The 20732-nt window shown below is 41.6% G+C and overlaps 1 protein-coding gene across 4 annotated transcripts; it reads right to left on the reverse strand.

Annotated features, from left to right (window-relative positions):
• Positions 1-5540: 5540 nt before the first annotated feature.
• On the reverse strand, positions 5541-19776 carry PCNP (PEST proteolytic signal containing nuclear protein). Of its 4 annotated transcripts, none has more exons than XM_073306836.2 (6): positions 19557-19775; positions 14620-14679; positions 12056-12224; positions 10203-10277; positions 7806-7861; positions 5541-6573 (listed from the first exon to the last, which is right to left on the reverse strand). In XM_073306836.2, exons 1-6 carry the CDS (start codon positions 19643-19645, stop codon positions 6447-6449), a joined length of 576 nt encoding a protein of 191 aa, XP_073162937.1. In that variant the 5' UTR covers positions 19646-19775; the 3' UTR covers positions 5541-6446. The 4 variants fall into 4 exon arrangements, with proteins under 4 accessions (XP_073162937.1, XP_073162927.1, XP_073162957.1 ...); XM_073306826.2 differs by having other exon boundaries at positions 12056-12276; positions 19557-19770; XM_073306856.2 differs by lacking the exon at positions 14620-14679 and having other exon boundaries at positions 19557-19776.
• Positions 19777-20732: the final 956 nt, after the last annotated feature.

The raw sequence follows: 20732 nt of genomic DNA on the forward strand, positions 1-20732 counted from the left end.
ACTCTTTGCAAATGAAACAACCCCTTTGTTCCCCTACCGATTTAGCTGATCCCCTCATAAGCAAACCCACTCAAAATAAATTTAAAAATTGTGGAACTAACATGATGTTTATCACCATCACATTGTTCACTCTGCTTGTGTATTTTATGCCTTCTCTCCTCCTGGGTCTGTCTTGTCTATTTAGACAATATTGTCACATTGTGAGAATAATCACTGGAATGACTTATCAAGAGTCATGGTGAATTCTCCATCACTGACAATTTTTAAATCAAGATTGGATGCTTTTCTAAAAGATACACTCTAGGAATCTTTGGAGGGATGTTAACGGCCTGAGTAATACAGGAGGTCAGATTAGATGACCACAATGGTCCTTTCTGGACTTGGACTATATGAAATTATGAATTGTTTCCTTGTACTTGCCTATCAGATGTCTTCTGTCTTAAACTGTAAGCTTTTTGAGGCTGGGACTGTCTTTCTGTGATGTGTGTTCAGCACCTAGCACAAGGGGGTCCTGGTCAGTGACTGGGGCTCCTATGTGCTACAGTAATACAAATCACCCAGTCTTATCTTCCTTATGCTATTGTTATCCAGGGGTAGAAGGAAATGCATAGAGAAGAATTTGAGATCAGGAAAGGAGTGAAGGATCTTGGGCAGGTGCCTGTTTTGGGGCAGAATCAATCATGGGGTAACCCTATCTGCAGAATTTAGGCATGAGAAGGGAGTTAACCCATAGTTGGTTAACTACTGTCTGCTCAGGAAATGTGCTAGATGAGGGATTCTCAACCTGGGGGTCTTTCTAGGAAGGCAGGGCAAGCCAGGCCAAATTTGAGTGAAAAGGGCATTGCACGTTGGCACTATTGTAGGAGGGTTGATCCAGTTTTTTTTAAAGCAGCTTAAGTGAGGCATAATTCAAAAAAGGTTGAGAACCTCTGTGCTAGATAATTTGTTCCTAGTAGGTGAAGGGCCATGGGAGTTGCACCAAGAGGATGGCACCATTTCAACAGCTTGATTCCTTCCTGACAGAGGGGAGGGAAAGGCACCCTGTTGCCTCTTCATAGAATAGAATACAGTGCAGCACTGTTCTTTGTCAGGACCTGGACTGTGGTTCCCTCCAAGTCCAAAGGAATAAAATAAGCACTGTGGATAAGGTTCTGGAAGCATCCTTGGGGGATTCCCCTCTCAGAAGCCATTCATCCAATTGCAGGTAAATACCTATTCCTTGCCATCTCAGGTGGGCAGCCATTACTGCCAGGTACTTTGTGAATACTCTCGGCAGGACTGTAGACAAGCTGAAAGAGTACTCTGTATGGGTAGTGGTTGTAGCTCACTGTAAATGTGTCCTGAAGATCAAGAGCTGCAAATTAATGCTAAACTGCTAGAGAACTGATGATTGAGGCTAGTGTTGCTAATCAATATGAATTACAATAAACTTTAGTCATCTCAAGTCTAGTAAACTCATTTCCTCTTTCTCTTTGGGATATAAGGAACTAGCAAGCATAGAACCCCCCCCCCCCCCGAAGTGGTACTACTGTGGTTCTTAATTGATATAAGAAATCCACTTCTTCCCTCAGTTGTTTCATGAGATGGATCTGTGAAGAGGCACAGCAGGGTGGAGAGCAGGCTCTGGTGCCTGAAAAAAAATGGGATTGGGAGAAGGACGGTGGGATTGGCACACAGCTCTTGACTTGAATATCAAACCTCCTGATGGTAGAGAGGGACGGGGCTCTCTTGCAGAAGCAGCAAGACTTCTTAGAGGAGTAATAAACAGGTGGCTGTTGCTGATAGGAGGAAGTTCTGTCAGAAATGGCCCTAGTATCTAAATGGTTTTCTCCTCCTGGGAAGTGTAGCAATACCCAGCGCCCCCACTGTTGCCTATACTCAAGTTATATAATAGTTTATCTGTGCAAGAAGTCCATAGGTCTGGCCCTTGGAAGAGTGATCTTCAATGGTTGTTCGATTGAACAGATGTAACAAAGCTGCCCTCCTCATGGTGATGGATGTGGCTGTTGAATAGACTGCTGTATCAGGTTTTCAAGGACTGCGTGGAGGGAAGTTCTAGCTACTTACTAGTCCTGCCAAAATGATGGCTTTCACGCCAACCCCCACTTCCCCTGGTAGCTTTTCAATGAATGGGGATATTCTATTCAAGCTCAGTCATATTTAGTAAATATGGCTTGATAGTTGGCTATGTGCAGATAAAGAGACACCTAGAAATAGGCCTTTCTGCTTAAGAGGTCAAGGATCTTTGTCTTTTGAGTAGCTTTAGGGGGTCCTGTTTGTTTGGAAATCCTTTTTGAGGTAGTTGGTATCTTTCATTAGTGTTGAAGATATAGAGGCTGGAGTCTACCACAAGTTATCCTGAGGCTCTAGTACTCCACTTATTGGTATTGACAATCTGCCTGGGAGACTAGAATGCAGACTATTCAATTTTATGTGCTTTCTACAACCAATAATCCAAGGTCCATAATGTCCACCTTTCCTTGTAATTCCTGAAGGGAGTCTATTAGCAGGAAGTTGTATGGGAGAGGATGCCACTGCCTCATACACAATGAGGATGAAGAATAAATCCTTAGTTAGCTGGAAAGAGGTTAAGAAGAATTTCCTGTGGCCCATGACATCTTTTGATCCCTTCTGTTCTGGGAAGGGACTCAGTGGTAACAAGTTGCTCTTAGAGCAGAGGTGGTAGGTGGCTGTCTCAATGTAGTACTGGGATTCAAGGGCAAGCTCCCATTCAGTGCTGAACTCAGTCTGAAGATTGGGGACAACTGCCTGAAGGGGTAATAGACCTGTTCTCAGTACTAATGACAGTAACCTTGATCAGAGTCTTTATTTACAGAAGTGCTAAAAGAGCAGGATCTCTTGCAAGAGACATCCTCCTGGGTGAAATGAACATCTTTCTGAATTGCTCTAGAAGGTAGAGCTTTCACCAAGTGCCTCTTTGGTATCAGACAAAGCTGTGGGATGCACCCCTATCTGTGGGGCAACTGTTCCTATTTCAGCTAGTGGTTCCATGAAAGAGCTCAATTTCTTTTCACATTTAGCTTGAGTGAAGATCAGCTGTTACACCCAACACCATATACTAACCAATTTCCCTCCAATAAGAAACTTTCACACCAGAAGACTGCTTATCTGCTACATTTCAACACAGATTTTACCTAATGTGAAACAAGGGGTTTATCTGCCTCCTCCTTGACCCCCTTCTAGAGTGAGGTCGTATAATCTCCATGGCAGATGTCTGAAGCAAAGACTCAAGTTATAGGAGGATGACAGTCTATACTAACAAATCCATATGTGCCAAGTAAGTTAGTGTAATTGTCATCTTTCTTTAGGGTGTGAAGCTAAGAGACTTTAATAAAGTATGGGAAGCTATTAGGCAAAATAGATGGAAGTCAACTGGGCCTGTATTCTATCCAATAGTACCATTTCATTGCATCAAATTGTGAAGGGTTGTCCCTAAAGTAAACTACCTCCATTAAAAACCTACAGGCTGATGGCAGCCTTTTTTCTTGCTCTAAATTTTCATAGTTGATCTTGCAACATCTGACCTCAGCTCTATCCCATTTCTCTATAACATAACTTTTGAACACCTTTGATCAATTCTAAAATTTCAAGATATGTTCTAGGCATCAGTGACAATAACCCTATTGATTTTTGGGGACAACTGCACCCTCACAAGCTGGAAATGGAGGACACATGGAGCTGTTATCTGTTGATGGTATGTATTAACAGCTTGCACTATTACATGTTGATACCTTACATCAAAGAAGAAAAAACTCCTTTCTCAGCTGGGAGTTGAGCAGAGAGGTTACTTCCTTCCTTATATCCTGCCACATCAATCCTTGGTCCAGGTAGGGGAAGACTGAGCCCTGCTTTGAACAGTGGGATGGCTAGTGCCCTGGTGGAGAAAGGTATTTGGTAGGGGGGACAAATAAGCCAGATCAGGACAATGGAGAAGGCTGCTGTGGGGGAAAGAACAGGTCAAGGGGAAAGAGAAACCTTTACCATGAAGGGGAGAATGAGGGGGAGGGGAATGAAGGGACACAAGAAAATCCTGGTGTACACAAGAAGCTCTACCTACAGAAGCTATGAAGTATACACCTTGTTTAATTTCTTTTGACTACTACTCAGTGCCAACATATACTGTGGCCTAAAGACCGAACCTAAACCCTCTAAGTTTGAGACATACCTATTATGAAACACCTTCCACTGACTGACACAAACAACATCCTTTCTGGTTGGGCATAAGCCACAAGCAAGTTCAGGCAGGAATCTGAGCTATGTAGGTCAAGAGGTTTGAGGAGAGGGCTGAATGGAAATACTGGAAGCAGCAGAAGGAAATCTAGAGACAGGCAGAAGAACTTCCATGATGCTGGGGAAAAGCGCTAGCTGGAAAGAGGCTTGCAACCATGAGCAAAGGAAGTGTCTCCTCCCGTATTCAGGGAAACATGATTTTATATACATTCTTTGTAAACAAACAGGATTGCACCAAAGAAACAGCTGACACCATCAATTTCTCCTAACAGACAATGACCAAGACCCCAAATACTAACCAACCAATCATCATCAAGAAGGTAGCAGTTCTATGCACATTTCCACTGCTTTAGCAGGGGAGTTATTCTAGACAAGTGTAACCATGCATTAAATCTATTATGAGATAAAAGTAGGTGGTACAATTTAAGTGTCCCATTGTGTCTCCACTGCAGTCAACAAGAGTTTGTCACTAACTTCAATGAGGGGTAAGAGGCAAAAGTAGTTTAGAAGCATCACTTTTTTTTTTTTTTTAAGTCCTTACATTCAGCCTTCAAAGAGTTTTATAAAACAATTTTTGCTATGAAAAAAGTATACTTTTTATGTTACATTTATAACAAAGCTTTTCAAGAAAATAATAGATACATGTATTCAATTGCATCAGACTTCAAATGAAAAGACTACACAATACAAAAATTTTAGAACTTACAAACTCAGGAGTCTAATTGGCCAGTACTTTTCTAACCTATAAAAGGTGCACTTTCTTCTCCACCAACTCTACTCAACTTTAGCATATGGAAAGGATTTAAGAGGAAAAGTAATTAAGGTGGATTCTGTTCATGAATATTCAATACACAAGTTTTACAACCAATTGCAAACAAGGATAACTTTACTCGCAGACACTATCAGGTAGGTTAGACTCCAAAAAAAATGTACTGTTAGATTTTTTTTTTTTAAAGACACAAATGTCCTCAATTTTTGAAATTAAATGAAAATAGCTTAATGGAATTTAGACAACCCTCACCATGTTTGAAATCCTAACAGAGCACTATACTAGTATATGAAATTCTGAAAATGAAGGTGATTAGTAATGTCATTGCTCAAACTAGGTGCAAAAAATTAATAGCCTAGTGAAATTTTTTTTTTTTTTAAGAACTGTTAGTCAGAAATATTAGTAATGCAGATAACAAATGTGTTTTGAAGCCACAAACATATTTTAGCATCGAGTATTTAAAAATGTCAAAATAAAAGGAAGCGCATCTTACTGCTTATAAGTACAAAAACTAAGTCTCTGAATTTTTGGTGTGCTTTTATTCCTTTTAGGCATAATAAAGGAAGACGTTTAAACCAAATATGATGTTTAAATAAATTACATACTTTCATCTTTTTGGTGGTGGCTCTTCTATATTGATAACTGCCTTAATATTTGCTTATTCATTTAATTCACAAGGAAATGCTAACAAGCACTACTTATACTACTGACTAAGGAGCACGCTGTAGTGAATATTCTTTAGAGACTGTATCTAATATACAGCTAAGACCACTTCCTTAGGATGAACTAGACCACAGATAGACTATTACACACTTTACAGAAAGTTTCAAAGGAAGATTAGAGCTAAAGCTACCATAGCACTCAGAGCAACACAATTCTTAGTTTGTGAAGAACAAAAAGTGACCAGAGGGGGAGGAAAAAAATTCAGGTTGTTAAGATTTCTACTCTGTCTAAATTTATGTTCAAATTAATAGCCCAATAACACTTCTAGCACAAGGCACTGTTCCCTCTCTCTAACAGTGATCATAGGATCCATATGTTTCATCTGATATAAAGAGGGAGCTAGAAGCCAGAGTGCAGTAGCATTCAACATTAACCTGATTAAAGAGACAGTAACCTTTTTTGTCCACCTTAGTGTATGAGTTGCTGTGACCCAAAAAAAAAAATTTAAAAAGTACCACTTCCAATTTCTTTATTTGTAACCTTTTGAAACTAATCACATAGAACTACAAAATTAGCAAATGCCTTGAAATCTGTATACAAAACATAAATTACCTCTAATTTCAAACTCAGTTATTATTGTACCACTCAATCCTTAGAAAAAGTGGCTCCAACACTAAATCTCAGACCATTCTTAAAAAAGGAAACTGTTCCTTTAATGTCACACCCTGCCCTCCCCCCACACCCGAATTTCAACAGGTATCATTTAGTCATCATCCTCAGGGACATTGCCAAGATGAGATTTAATGTTCCGTTCCCATAACTTCTGGTTGTCAGAAAACCCATGCTTTCCTTTGTTGAAAGAATTTGGTCCTGCTGAGGTTGGTGTATCTCTGCAAAAAGAAAAACAACAATTAGATGTGGAGATTAGTTTAATCAAATAGTTGGGAGAACTGGATGTGTGACTGGAATGTTTCAGCTTCACTTTGCTGTTTCATATCCAGCTTGTGTCAGGAGTGCCCAAAAGTTACAACTGTTGGTATGGCTCTTCAGGGGCTTCTTATGTGAAATGAGCTTAGTTCCCTCAGTTTGGTTTCCAGTGGATAGGTGTTTGTCACAAGAAGTCATCACAAGTGGCAGTGTTGTCACCTGTCCCCAGAATTGATCCCTCTAAAATCAGCATGAGACACCCGGGCAAGGGGGGGAGGGACAAGTACCACTGCTGCTGCCTGTGAAATACTAGCTCTCTGGATAAAAAAAAAAAAAACGCAGGATCCAGGCCTGTTAATTTTGCATCTTTCAATAATAAGCCGACAGACAATTTTTTTTTTTTTTTTTAAGAAATAAAATGTTAAACTGCTTTTAAAGTCTGAGACCCAAACTTAGTCATCATCTCTGGGTGCAACTTCACTGAAGACACCTCTGTTTATATTAGAGCCTAACTTGGCCCTCACTCTCTCAAAGTTGTAGCAGCCAGAAATTAAGTTTACAGATGCATCCAGAGAATGCAAAAACCATTATATACTCATATTTTCAGTAACAGTTAAGTCCCCATATGGAGAGATTATGCTGGTGTCTTAACGATAGCATACTAAAGTACTTCTTATGGGGAAAAATTCATTTTAAAAAACCCCATTCAACCCAAGCCCTTTTTTCCATATGCAGAGATTCAAGTTCTGAACAGACTACCCCAGTCTAGGAATATTTATACTGTGAAGGGTAAAACCAGATAGTCTGGGGTTGGGGAAATCTGGAGTTCGATAGAAGAAAAAAAAAAAAAGACAAGAGCAGAAGTAGTTTGCTTCTTTCAGTAACAACCACAAACTGCATCCAAAATTTGCATCCTGGAAGCAGAACCTCTCTTCCCACTCTGGCAAAGCTAAGGGGGTATTTAAATGGGTGCGTATCTGCAGGCCTGCATTCAGCCACAGCTGACACACAAGAGGAATTCCAGTTGATAACATCTCATTTCTGTAGAAAGTGACATTAAAGCTAACCTGTTTGCCCTTCATACATTTCTGGACCATATGCAGGACTTAATCTGAACTGTAGAAGGTCCATCCTCCCCACCCATTCAACTCCCTCCCACCCCTCCTTTGGAAGAATGAAGTTAAAGCTGATCTACCTTCCAATATTCTTCATGCGCATCTTTGCTTCTGGAGGCATTTCTTCTGGTTCACTCTAGTTAAAAAGAAAGAACATGGATATGAGGGCATAGTTAAACATTTTATTCTTCTCTGTTGAACATTCAGAAGCCAGACATGAAATGGAACTAACAATCTCTCAGGAAAGTTTTAGAGCACACAGTGCCTCTAGTCTATAAAGCCAAAAATAGGGGTAAAGAAGTTTGCATGTGATAAGTAGATCCACACTATAGAGAAAGACCTTTCAAATTCAGTAAGATGCCAGCAAATATGCAGTACAATTTATCAGCGGCTACCATTTTGGCAGCATGAGTTAATCACCTTCAACCATTTGCCTTCTAGGGCAGACTTACCCATCATATCATAATGTGTCACCATGACACCCCAGAAGCTGTCTCATGACCTTTTAACATTCTGCAAGTGTAGGACATTAACAAGTGGCAATGCCTCACTAACATCAGGAAAATCTTGGGAGAGGAATGGTACTGATGTCAACCCTAAGGACTTCTTTCCTGTGTGTTGTCTCTTCTACCTCCACTCTCCCAATTTTCCTTCTTTTTTTCCCCCTTCTCCTTTGTGCTCACAAGGTCTGCAGCAATCACAGCCATTACCACATATCATTCATCCAAGGTTTTTCTAAACCATCCTATTACCAATCGAAGTATTAAACAGGTTATTTAGCATTTCACACATGGAAGAGGGCCCGATGGGAAATGGACTGGCAATTGAAAAGCACTTGTGCAACGTGTGCAGAAATAAACTACTTAGCTTCATTTATCTCTTTACAAGCCAAGCCAACTTTTGTATCCAGCTTTATGTATAAAACAGTATTTTGTGACAGAGAAGCATGGCAGGAGCAACTGAATCAGAAGTGTGGTAGTCAGGCTTATCTATGGTAGTCACTCAAGCAAAACACTCAAGATATACTAGGATTTGTCTCAAAGGAATGCATGGCCATGGTATAGATCAGTGAAGAACTGTACCATCAAGTACTCTAAATTACCCATCTTTTATTAAACTTAAAATGGAACACATTAAATAAAATATTACGTGTCATTCACTACACTGTAGATCTAGCCCATACCTGAATGTCTCAGCAGTATTTAGATTCAGTACACAACAGGAGGAAGACAATTACATTAAAAACCACAAAAAGAGGGAGTATCTATTTGCCTCTCTCCTCCCTCTCACTCCAAGGAACATTGGCAGCACTTGGTGAGTTACAGAAAACAAATGTTGAGGAGTCAGGACCTCCTGAACAAACAGTCAGCTCTAAAGCAACCACATTGCCCTGTCTGTCTGATTAACCCCATTTTAAAGTCTTAAATTTGTGTGACCAATATGCCTGTTCAAATGTATCCCCTACCCCCTCTTCCTTAATACACTATGGAGACCCATTGGTCCTGCTGAGGAATGGAAACTCTTTTTGCATCTCACACTTGCAGTCTTGTGTTGCTGCCAACTCTGCTGAGGCCAAACCTCTCCATGCCCTTTCCCAATTAGCTGAATTGTTTACCACCACATTATTGCACTTCACTGGGGGGAGCATCATTTCTTTTCAGTTACTCTAGCCCCCCATCAAACCCATAGACAGAAAGCAACACTGAGAATTTGAACTAGTTTCCAGCAGGGCAATCTGGAGATCTGGGCTCAAGTTCCCTAAGTGAAAATGAGATTACTGGTCTCTTTTCTAGTGAAATTTTATTAACATTTCTAATTATCGCATATATTGACCTTTGTCAGTTAACTGCTCATATATTTTTATGTATATGCTTTGCAGCTTGTGTAAAGTGGGGGTGCTTAAGCAGTTGTGCAAAAGCCTTGAAAGAATGTGGATTAATTGGAAAGATTGGTCCTGGAAGGTAACTTATAAAAGTCTGAAGAAAAGACCCCAATTATCAGGAATGGTGCTAACTGGTTTTAGCACAGAGCAGTGTTAAAGTCATGTAGGTTCTGATAATAATTTATTTTTAATTACATTATTTAACAATTTCATTGCTAATATCTGCTGTCCGGTGTCAGAGCCAGCCAAGCACCCGAGGTTTAGTCCTGTTGTAAGTATCTGACCAGTGCTTATAACAGCATGTTACTATATGGGTGTGATGATTTCTTAGGTGTGTAAGGCCCATTTGAAGTGTCCCTATAAGCACCATTCAACCTTTAGATTTAATCAAGGAATTTATGGTTGAATTGGTTTTGTGGTGGTATTCTGTATTACTGAAAATAAAAAATTCCAACAACATGTTTAAGGGAAACACTGGATCAGTTCCTAATTATAGTGCACTGACATTTTTGTGGAGAAGCTTACAGAGTACCTACTCATACTGCCTAACTCTAACCAGCACTAACTGTTCCCCTCTGAAGTGGTATTTACTTACATCATCATCTTCATTGAAAACTGCTGCTACAGAAAGGGTTTTTGGAGCAAGGGTGGGAGCAGGCTCTTTAGGTTTCTGAAATAGATTGAAAACACACCAAATGAAATCAGACAGGTCTGCTTACTTGACTAGGATCCATTTAACCTTTCAAAAGACTTTTTAAAAATGGAATTCATTAAACATCTTTAAAAAATTACTTCAATTTCAGTGAAGACATGCATAAGTTAATTTCTAACTGGCTAAACTAAAAGTCAAGGTAGTTCTCTGAAGTAGACAGAAAATAGTTTTCCAGTAACAGGACAAGGGAGCATCTGTCCCTTTGGGCAAGATGTTTTCTGATGAACTAGTCCGATCCTCCCAGATTTCAATTCCCTACAAGCAAGTATTAGTTTTTTTGCAAACATGCATATTACAGTGGCACGTGGCTACTGGTGCATGACATGGGAAATTAAATCAGAATCTGAGCAGCTTGTGACAACTATGTCTCAAAAATAACACACGCAGGATTGGGCCATATCCCCATCTGTTCTTTATTCTTGAAGCCACACTGGAGTATTTAAGTCTGTCAACTGCAAGAGGCTGAGCATGTTTGTCTTTTTGTACTTTAACAGATCTTAGAATTCTTCTTGATTGAACAATCGAATGCTTTTTAACTAATGTTTCCAATTCAGAAGCAGAAGGTAACATCAGACTGTTTCATACAGGGGGTCTTTGTTGGAAAAAGCTCAATTTACACTTCCCAGACAGACACCTTCCTCTACTCAAAACATATCCAGCCATCAAAATCTGAGACATTTTTGTACTCTGTATAATGCAAAAGGAATCAAAATTAATGACTCCAAAGAAAAATAAGATGACAATGTTTAAACTGCTGGTAATAACTTTGATTTCCATAGCATCATCCTGCTCTAGTGCACAATGCTTCCTCACTTCTGTAGTATTATGGAGACATTCTGCATACATTTACACTCTGTGGTCATACATACAGTAGTGGGTATTGGGGAGGAACAGGATTAGGCTCAGTGAGTCAATGCAGCCACATCTATTCATTATTCTACCTGTAAGGAACAATTGCTGCTAAGAAGTTTATCTTCCCTAGAGGTATTAACACAGACCACTAGGATAGGCCAGAGGGCAGGGAAAAAATAATGATCCCAAATTTCGATGCAAACGTAGCTGAATCACTGAGCTAGAAATCCTAAGAGCCAATTGAACTTACTAGTGGCTCAAAAGGCATCTTTCTCAATTTTTCAAGGACTGTGTTTACCTTATTGTGTATGTTCTAAAATGTTTTTTGTTTTGTTTTTCTGATTTGAAAGCAACATGCCCTTAGAAAAACACCCTACTGAGCAATCTTTTGCTGCTGGTTTGTAAAATGCTGACATTGTACCTACAGAGTTCTTGAGGAATAGAGATTGAACTGAACCTATTTAGAGATTTACAATGGACACTTCACTGTGGTATTTGAGAACTGTGTAAGAATTACATTTATAAACAAGCATATGCTTGCCTGTCCCAGAATAGTGAACAATGAACATTGAGCATTGAAGCTTTCAGCACTGCTTCAGCAAGCTACTCCAGGCTTAGATCGTAGAGAATTATTTCAGATATTCAAGGACAATTTAGAGTTAATTTTGTCCCATTATTCTTCCTCTCTCTTGGACAACTCTGAACAATTCTCACTGGTGTTATACCCTTAAAATACTTACTAGAACAAAAGGATAGGCCCCACAACACTTCCCCACATGTCAACTTCAATATTTTTAATCAACCTACCCACATTAAGTTTCAAGAAAATACTCTCTCGGTGTTAGGTTTCCTTTAAAAATAAACCAAACATTCAAACAACTTACATTTGCTCCAAGTTTGATGGATATCACAGGTGCCTTCTTTGTTGTCTGACTGCCTATGGCAAATCCAAACTTGGACATTTTGGCAGGAGCAGGCTTTGTGGTGAAATCTTCAGCTTCTTCATCAGCTACCCGTTTCTCTGCACTGCGACTCGAACTTTCCCCTCCATTACTGGAAGAAACAGTCTTAGTTTTCACAGGTTTTTCTGCCTCTTCTTCAGGTCCTGGTGAAGTCGAAACAACTTACCAAGATGAGCTATTTTTACTGAGCAGATTGTTGGGAGCAGCAACCTCATAAAGCATTGTTATGGGGAGGGTACTTACAGTGCCAGCAGTCTCCACCACTGCTGCATATACAGCAGACAGCATGTAAAGACAAACAGTGAAAGAAACTGCAAGCACTTAACTAAAATAGTACAAAAAAAGTCTTTATATATACAAAAGTCTGAAAAAGCATTGAAGCATCAGATCACTGTTAATATGGGACTGTAAATTTATCTAGACAGTTACATTTAATTTTTTTTAACAGTCTTCTGGGGTCTAGGTTGCACAAGTTAACATTTCACATTTGGAGTCCCAGTTTCAAACCTAGTGTACACAATTTAAGATTAGACACATTAGATTTATTTACATAAAAAATGCCCATGTTAGTCTATACATAGGCTCCCTTAGCAGATCATTAAAACCATACAAGTAGTTGAGACTGGTAGTCTTAACTTAATTTCTAATCACTCCTTGTCTACATCCCTCAATTCAATATAACTGACTGATTCTGTTTCAGGAGGAAATCAGCACCAGAATTGCTAACTGAAGCAAAGTGCTTTTGAGAAACTTGTATCACGCCTGGGTTTGCAAACTCATGGGAAATGCCCTTTTCCTGTGAAAATGACCCATCCAGCACAACACTCCCATCAAACCTGTGCTCATATACAGAGCTCCCTCAGCCACACCAAGTGAAAAAAATGGTACTCGGAAGTTTCACTACGCTCCTGGAGTTGGTGGAACAGTACACACATGGGCACAGCTTGCTCCCCTGCTGCCACAAAAGCAGGGAGAAAAAACTGATAGAGAATGGACAGAAAAGGAGGGAGTTCACATCAGTGGTCTGAGGACAATATTACCATGTTTGGGACCCAACTACGTCCCTTGCTAAGAGGGAAAGCAGGGGATGGGAGCACCACACAGGCAGCAAATTCAGACCTTAAGGGAAGGGTCTGCTTTGCACTGGCCACTAGCAACTGTCAGCAACCATGTGGAAAAAACAGCAGTTCAAAACTGGGGATGATTACCAAGATTGTAGCCTTAGGGCAAAGAAACAAAATCCAGAGAAACAGAGGGGCTAGAGAAACAGGGAAATCTGTGAAAGGGGAAGTCATACTCTGTTTTAGCATAACAGAAGTCTTTAAATACATATTTAAATCTTAAATATGATGCCTCCATAATACAGCACCACTATTTTTCCTAAGTATGGATGCATGGTGCCCTCTCTACCCATCCCCATCCTCAATCTATAGTAACTTCATTTAACATTGTAGTTATGTTCCTGAAAAATGAGACTTTAAGAGAAACAATGTTAAGTAAATCCAATTTCCCCATAAGAATTAATGTAAATGGGGGGGTTTCGGTTCCAGGGAAATATTTTTCACCAGACAAATAAATATACACACACACACACACACCCCCAGTATAAGTTATAAACAAACAATTTAATACTATACACAGCAATGATGATTGTGAAGCTTGGTTGAGGTGGTCAAGTCAGAGGGTGGAATATTTCCCAGGGGATGCCTTACCGCTAAATGATGAACTAACACTCGGCTGAGCCCTCAAGGGTTAACACATTGTTGTTAATGTAGCCTCACACTCTACAAGGCAGAACAAATGGAGGGAGGGGAGACAGCATGGCAGACAGAGAAACACACCGTGTGTGTGTGTGTGTGTGTGTGTGTGTGTGTGTGTGTGTGTGTGTGTGTGTGTGTGTGTGTGAGAGAGAGAGAGACACAGACAGGTACACATTGCCCTTTTAATTACATTGACTTTTAAAGTAGCTCAGCAAGTTAGGACCGCAGCTGCTCCCAGCAAGCTCCCTGAGCCCTGTCATGTCATGTCCCCCCGCTTACCCCATCTCTATAGAGTGGGGCGGAGGACAGGACAGGAGCAGGGAGAAGCCTTGACATTAGCGCGCCACCGGCCCCCCCCCTCCCCCCCGCTCAGCAAGCAGGAGGCTCCCTGGAGCAGCTCCAAGGCAGAGGGCAGGAGCAGCATATGGCAGTTGGGGGAGGGACAGCTGAACTTCCTGGCAATTGATAGCCTGCTGGGCGGCTGCGGCACAGGGAACTTAGAGGAGCGGGAAATTGATAGGGTGGCTGCTGGTCCACCCTGGTTCCAAGCCCCCACCAGCTAGCTGCAATGGGCTGCTCTTTCTGCAAGCAGTAGACAAAGCAGGCAGCTGCCAAATAACGTTATAAGGGAGCATTGCGCAACTTTAAACGAGCATGTTCTCTAATCAGCAACATAACAACAAAACAACGTTAACCGGGACGATTTTAAGGGAGGAGTTACTGTACCTATAATTTCCTGCCATGCTTTCCAAGTCATACAAACTGCCTGTCCATGATGTTTCTTGACTGGGGAGCAAAATATATTGTTAACTCACTGTTTCAGTCAGCAAAACAACAATAACTAGATGCAACCAACTTAGAACAGTTATTTTACCCTTGGGAGCATAATAGACAGTGAAACTGACTAGGAGCTCAATGGTAATTAGTTTCACTATCCATGAGCAATGCAAGTCTGTGCTGCTACCCAGCTTGACTTAGGAAGAGAGAAATAAAAGTGGGGGTAAGGAAAGAATAAAGTTACGGACAAGTGAGACAGAATCAAGAGGAAGAAGGAGACATGAAAAAGTTAATTAGGAACAGCAATGTTCCTAGTTCTAATGCTAGTAATTCCATCTGACACTTCTGAATGCACATTACAGAGCAATTTTTCTAAGTGTACCTTAAAGTAGCTCTAAGTGCAAGACTAGTCTTTCATGTAATCATCCAAAGTTTTAATTCCTAACTTTAGAAAATGGTAGTTTAGGATAGGGCATATTTAATCCAAAATGTTTCAGGCAGAGAAACATCACTGTACTTGGAATATGTTGTCTTGCCAATGGAACATAAATAACCCTTTCTTAAAATGCTGAAAGATATATTTCTCTAATGATGATCACAGCAACAAGAATGTCTTGTCACAAAGTTTACTATACAGCCCCACTGTCTAATTAAGCTTAAGTTCAATCAGTAAAGTGTGGAAGTTCAGAAGCCAGTTTTAGCAACTACACTCAGAGGTCCAAACTGGAAGGAAGGGAAGGCCTGGGAATCTCAAAATGTAAATTCAAAAATGGGTTATTCTGAGAGAAAACCCTTGCTGGCTTGCAGGCTAGGGAATCACCAAGAGAAGGAATGAGGCTAATGAGCCAACAGGATTTTATATTATTGCTTTAAAACAAAACAAAAAAAAAAACAACACATTTTCCCAGTCAGCAGTCTGGCCAACTCATTCTCTACTTTGTGGTATTTTATTTTCTTCTCTTTCATTCCTCATTTTAGAATTTTTTCTTGCTTTACCTGAAGGAACAGAAACTGAGGCAGTGTGTTTATTGACAAGCAGCTTGTAAATTTTGACTACAAGAGCAAAACAGAGCGATGTGTGTATGCATGGAAGAGCCTGAGGAATAACTGAAGAGTGATTATGCAGATCGGACACCCTCAATAAGAGGGCTGGGAAGTACACAACTAAGAAAAAAAATGTAGTTATGCATCAGTAAGTATAACATGCTTGCACTCAGACTGGCTAAGAATTGAATTTCTGGCAATTATGTATTTGAATTGATAATGCAGTATTTAAGTAGTTGGCCAAAGCTGGATTATAGTTTTATTAATATTTCAAGATTAGCCAAAAATTAATTACCTAAACTGGAAGTTTAGACAAGACTGACAAGTCTTCTCTGAATCTATTCCTGGAACAGTACAGATTGTTCGTTGGCAAGGAAATTACAAGTGAACTGGAATCTCAATCATTTCAAGAGACCCTCTCACAGGTGCCCATATGTAACAAGTTTCAGGTAACTGATAAATGGGGCAAGCAGAGATGGGTTTAGAGCTTAGTTCCTGTTCTGAAATTGTGTGCACCAATCTTTGTTAAGAATGTAGGACTTGATTCTACTGAAAATCTTGCAGAAATCAGATGAGCTTGCATAACCATGCAAAGTAATCAATTTCCGAAGAGATGCAGCAATATGTGCTGAATATCAGAGGAACAAGACAAAGCCCTTTATGTAAGTGCTGCACTAAAATTCTATATGCAGTAAGGTTAGACAATAAACGGATCCCAAGGTTAGAACCACTATAACATTACACACGTTATGCATAACATTAGTATTGAATAGGAAAAGTGTATGATGATGATTTTCAAGACTTTAAAGCCACTTGTGTGTCCCCCACATTCTCCTATTCTCTCTCCCACCCTTCTCTTTCTGAAAATCACTAGCCTCTATCACCACCATTCTTTGTGCCTCTCACGCCCCGCCACTCTGAGCTAAGCAAGATTATATTTTTATAGAAATTAACGTTCTTCCTATAGAAGCCCCAATATATTGCATTTTTTAAGGCTTTCTTCTGCAAGAATTTCTAAGCACTTCCCTATTAAGCCATAGGGAGCCAAATTATGTATTTTAAGGCTAGATTTAAACCTTTCTAGAGCTCCAAACACTATAAGAAGGAAGTACAGTACAGAGACTGGGGAAGCTCTTAGTAGGAACATGTTTCATCAGTGTATCAGTTATGCCTTTCTAGAGTATGATTTTTACAAAGGGAGATGAGCTTACTCATTCAGAAAGGGCAAAAAAAAAAGACTCTACCCAGACCAGACATTTGCTTTTATGGAACAACTAAATCATTATCTTTAAAAAACATTAATGGCAAACCTGAAATACTGATAACTAAAAGCTGAACTCTAACTACTGCACTCAAGGAGCAGATGAGTCTTGTCCTCTTTTTACTTTCAACAATTGAGTCTTCTCTTTCCCAAAATTGGCTTCCAGGACAGCCTGTGGAGGTGGTGTGAACATAGCTACATTTAAGACCAGTAGCGGAGTGCTAGCAGCAAAAGTTTCCCTACAGAAACTTCACTTGCCTGATGAGCTGCAAAACGTTTAAAGCGGCCCAGTGAAAATTTCCCTTAAGTACTCTGTTTCTGTAGGTAATAAGAAATCTAGATACTAGTCTTCTCTTTGCAAAGCTGTTCTTGAATTAGGTTTACCAACTGTTCTCAAGTGGAATTTTTTAGCCTCTCTCTAAGCCCCACAGTGCATTTGGGTTTTTGTGCTTTCATATTCTTTTTTCTAATGTCAACCAGATCATATTCCACCTCTCTTTTCTACCTCCCATAAGCATCACTGCTATTTTCATAACTACCCAGACCTGTGCTCTGTATTTAGGTCATAGCTAGATGGAGGAGCGTTGCTTCAAGGAAGAACTACTCACTTGCAAGTCAACAAGGACATATAAGTGAGCAGTTTTCACTCTCTTTTCTGTGTAGGTTGTGCATCTGATAAACAGGACTGGCAACGATGCTAATTTTATAGCTTCTCAAGTTTCTGCATTGCTCATTCAATAGATCTCTTGCCTCTGGGCAAGGTTGAGAGTTCCGGACCCCAGTGTAGGACTTAAGAGTCACATCAGAACAAGAGCACTTCCCACCTATGTTCATTTTGGAAAGCCTTCAGCAACTCAGGAAAAAATTCAAGATTTCATATCAGTTTCTAAACAGCAAGGAATAACTCCAGTGTCTTGGCCAACCTTCCACTTTAATTAAAATAATGTTCTACTGTCCACGGTTGTGTGTGGGCCACTGAAGACTGCATGTCTGCAAAACGAGTCAGTCACTGAATTACTAGCATCTAATTTACTGTTTCCTACAGCACTGAGGTTTAAGGAGCTACACAAAACCAAATGTTTTTGTACAGATAAGTAACTGTATAGAGGACTAAAATGACACTACTTATGTGCCTATCTGAAGATATTCTCACTTGTCAAGCCTGTTTTAATTAGTTTAAAGCCTTCATTTAATTGCTAGAGAGTGGCCCCATCTGAAGTCCCAATGAGTTATGTTTAAACCAAAAAGGTGGAAAGGGTCAGCCTTTGGCTTGGCAAATATACCATTACCGCCAGGTGGAAGATGGGGGGGGAAAACATTCAGTTTTCCAAGACAATGGACAATAAATGATATGCTGGTAGATTCTAATAGCAGACTCAAACAACATTAACCTCATTTTCACTTTATATACACAAAAAGATCTTGTAAACTGCTACCAAAAGAGTATAATGTTTGAAGTGGTGTGTAAGGAAAATTATAGTTTACTGAGAACTGTAGAGGCACCATATAACCATAAAATAAGCTGAAACTTAAGAGGTAGAGGTATTGTAGATCCTTTGGAGCTACAATATACATTATTTCTCTCAATATTTGGTAGAGCTACTCATTGGGCAGTTTGGTAACAAAATATATGTATTTGTTTATGCAAATTAATCTACTGGATACCTTAACTTAAAAAAAAATAAGAATCAGGGAATATGACAAAAAAATTGACATCCCTGGACAATACTAAGCCCAATCCTGCAGTCTTCATCCAGGCAAGATCCCCACTGAACGACAGGAGCTTTACCCAACTAAGCACTGCAGGATCAAGTCCTCCAACTTTAAAGATCAAGTTTAACTACTCGGTACAATCCAGTAAGAGTGGACCACACCGAGTTAATGACTAGACTGCCATTTTTCCTCTGATTCAAGTAGCCAAACCCCCACCCCCAAAAAAAACCTATGCCATGAGACATAACTTCAAAGATGGGGGTAGCAAATTTACTGAGATCAAGCTCTCTATCAGGCTGGCCTAGTGGTCTCAAGGCATCACAGGAAGACAACCCCTCTCCCTGGTGCCCCTCCCCAGCATAGGTGCTGGAACGAAGGGTGCGGGTGGGAAATGGTTCCTGTCACATACAGGGTTTACAGTGCGCTTCAATAGCTCTCAGCACCCCCGCTGCACAATTTATCCCTGCTCCCCAGCCGTACAGCTCCAGGCCTGAGCAGGTCGGTCCCGGTCAGCGCAGGTGACACCCCCACGCTCCTGCGGCCAGCGACCGCCGAGCCCGGGCCCCGCATTTCCCTCGCTAGGCATGAAGCCATCCAGCCAGGGCGGGCCGGTGACTCACCCCAAGCGGCCAACCGCCCGCGGGCCGCACTGAAGCCACCCGGAGCCAGACACGGCTCCCTGGCTCCGCAGCTGGGCAGGCGGCCGGACTCTGAGCAGCCGGAGACCGCGCCCCGGGCCCCCCCGCCTGGGCCCTTCCCCGCCTCCCCAGAGGACCCCGCCCGGGTCCCCTCCCCTCCCCTTGCCCGCCCTCGGGTCCCCCATGCGCGGGGAAGGGGGGATATGGGGTGAGCGGCGCTGCGTGTTCACCTCCGTCTGCCTGCGGCTGCGTCGGCTTCTCCTCTCCCGCTTTGCTGTCCGCCATTTTCCCCCACCGCCTCCCCCCGGCTCCTGAGCATGCGCGTTAGCCTGCTTTAGTTCTCCCGCTCCCTCCCTGCCATACAGGAGAGGCGGCGGCCGCAGAACCTAGAGAAAGAACTCGCCCCCCCGTGGCTAGGAGTGACGAAGACGGAAACGGTCAGCGCGTCACATGTCTCAGGGCAGCGGCGCTTCCGTTTATGCAGCCAGACGCTCCTCGACGCAGGGCAAGCTGACTTCCGCTGCGTATGTGACCGCCGCAGAGGAACGCAGAAAGCAATAAGCCGCTCTCTGATTGGTCAGGAGGAATGGCTCCGTCCTAACCAATCAGGGTGCCACTTGGGCATGGTTGGTGATGAGCACTGGAGATTTAAAGGGCCAGGAGAGGAGGTAATCTCTCATCCCCCTTAACATAGGTTTTTCTACCCCAGTGGGCTGGGAGGTGGGGGACAGACAGAGAGCGACACACACGGTGCCCCACATAATGGCAGGACAATGTGGAGCGAATACACGTCATATGAGAGCCTCGCTGCTGCACCATCAGCCCTCCATTCGAGGCTGATCTCTACCACAGGTTTGCATGTGGGTCCCTTCCTGGACCCACAGATCCGCCTGCACTTGGTACAGACACAGGTCAGGCCGGGCCTGGCCGCCACTGCTCCAGAGTGAGCTGACCCAAAGCCCAGTGACGTCAGTGGACAGACCATGGGTTTGAGATCAGGCCCACCATCTGATGCTGAACCTTTGAGCCCTGAGAGAGGAGAGTCCTTTTGCTCAGACAGACAGGAACAACTCACAGCTTTGAAAACAGAAGTCCCAGGTTCAGTCTCTGCTACCAATGACACGGCCAGGAGCATGCTGTTACAAGGGATTGCAAACAGGAAGAACTGCACTACTGTTGGTTTCAGAGTAACAGCCGTGTCAGTCTGTATTCGCAAAAAGAAAAGGAGGACTTGTGGCACCTTAGAGACTAACCAATTTATTTGAGCATAAGCTTTCGTGAGCTACAGCTCACTTCATCAGATGCATACTGTGGAAAATACAGAAGATGTTTTTATATACACAGACCATGAAAAAATGGGTGTTTATCACTACAAAAGGTTTTCTCTCCTCCCACCCCATTCTCCT

Source organism: Lepidochelys kempii, chromosome 1 (assembly GCF_965140285.1).
Source record: "Lepidochelys kempii isolate rLepKem1 chromosome 1, rLepKem1.hap1, whole genome shotgun sequence".
NCBI lineage: Eukaryota > Metazoa > Chordata > Testudines > Cheloniidae > Lepidochelys > Lepidochelys kempii.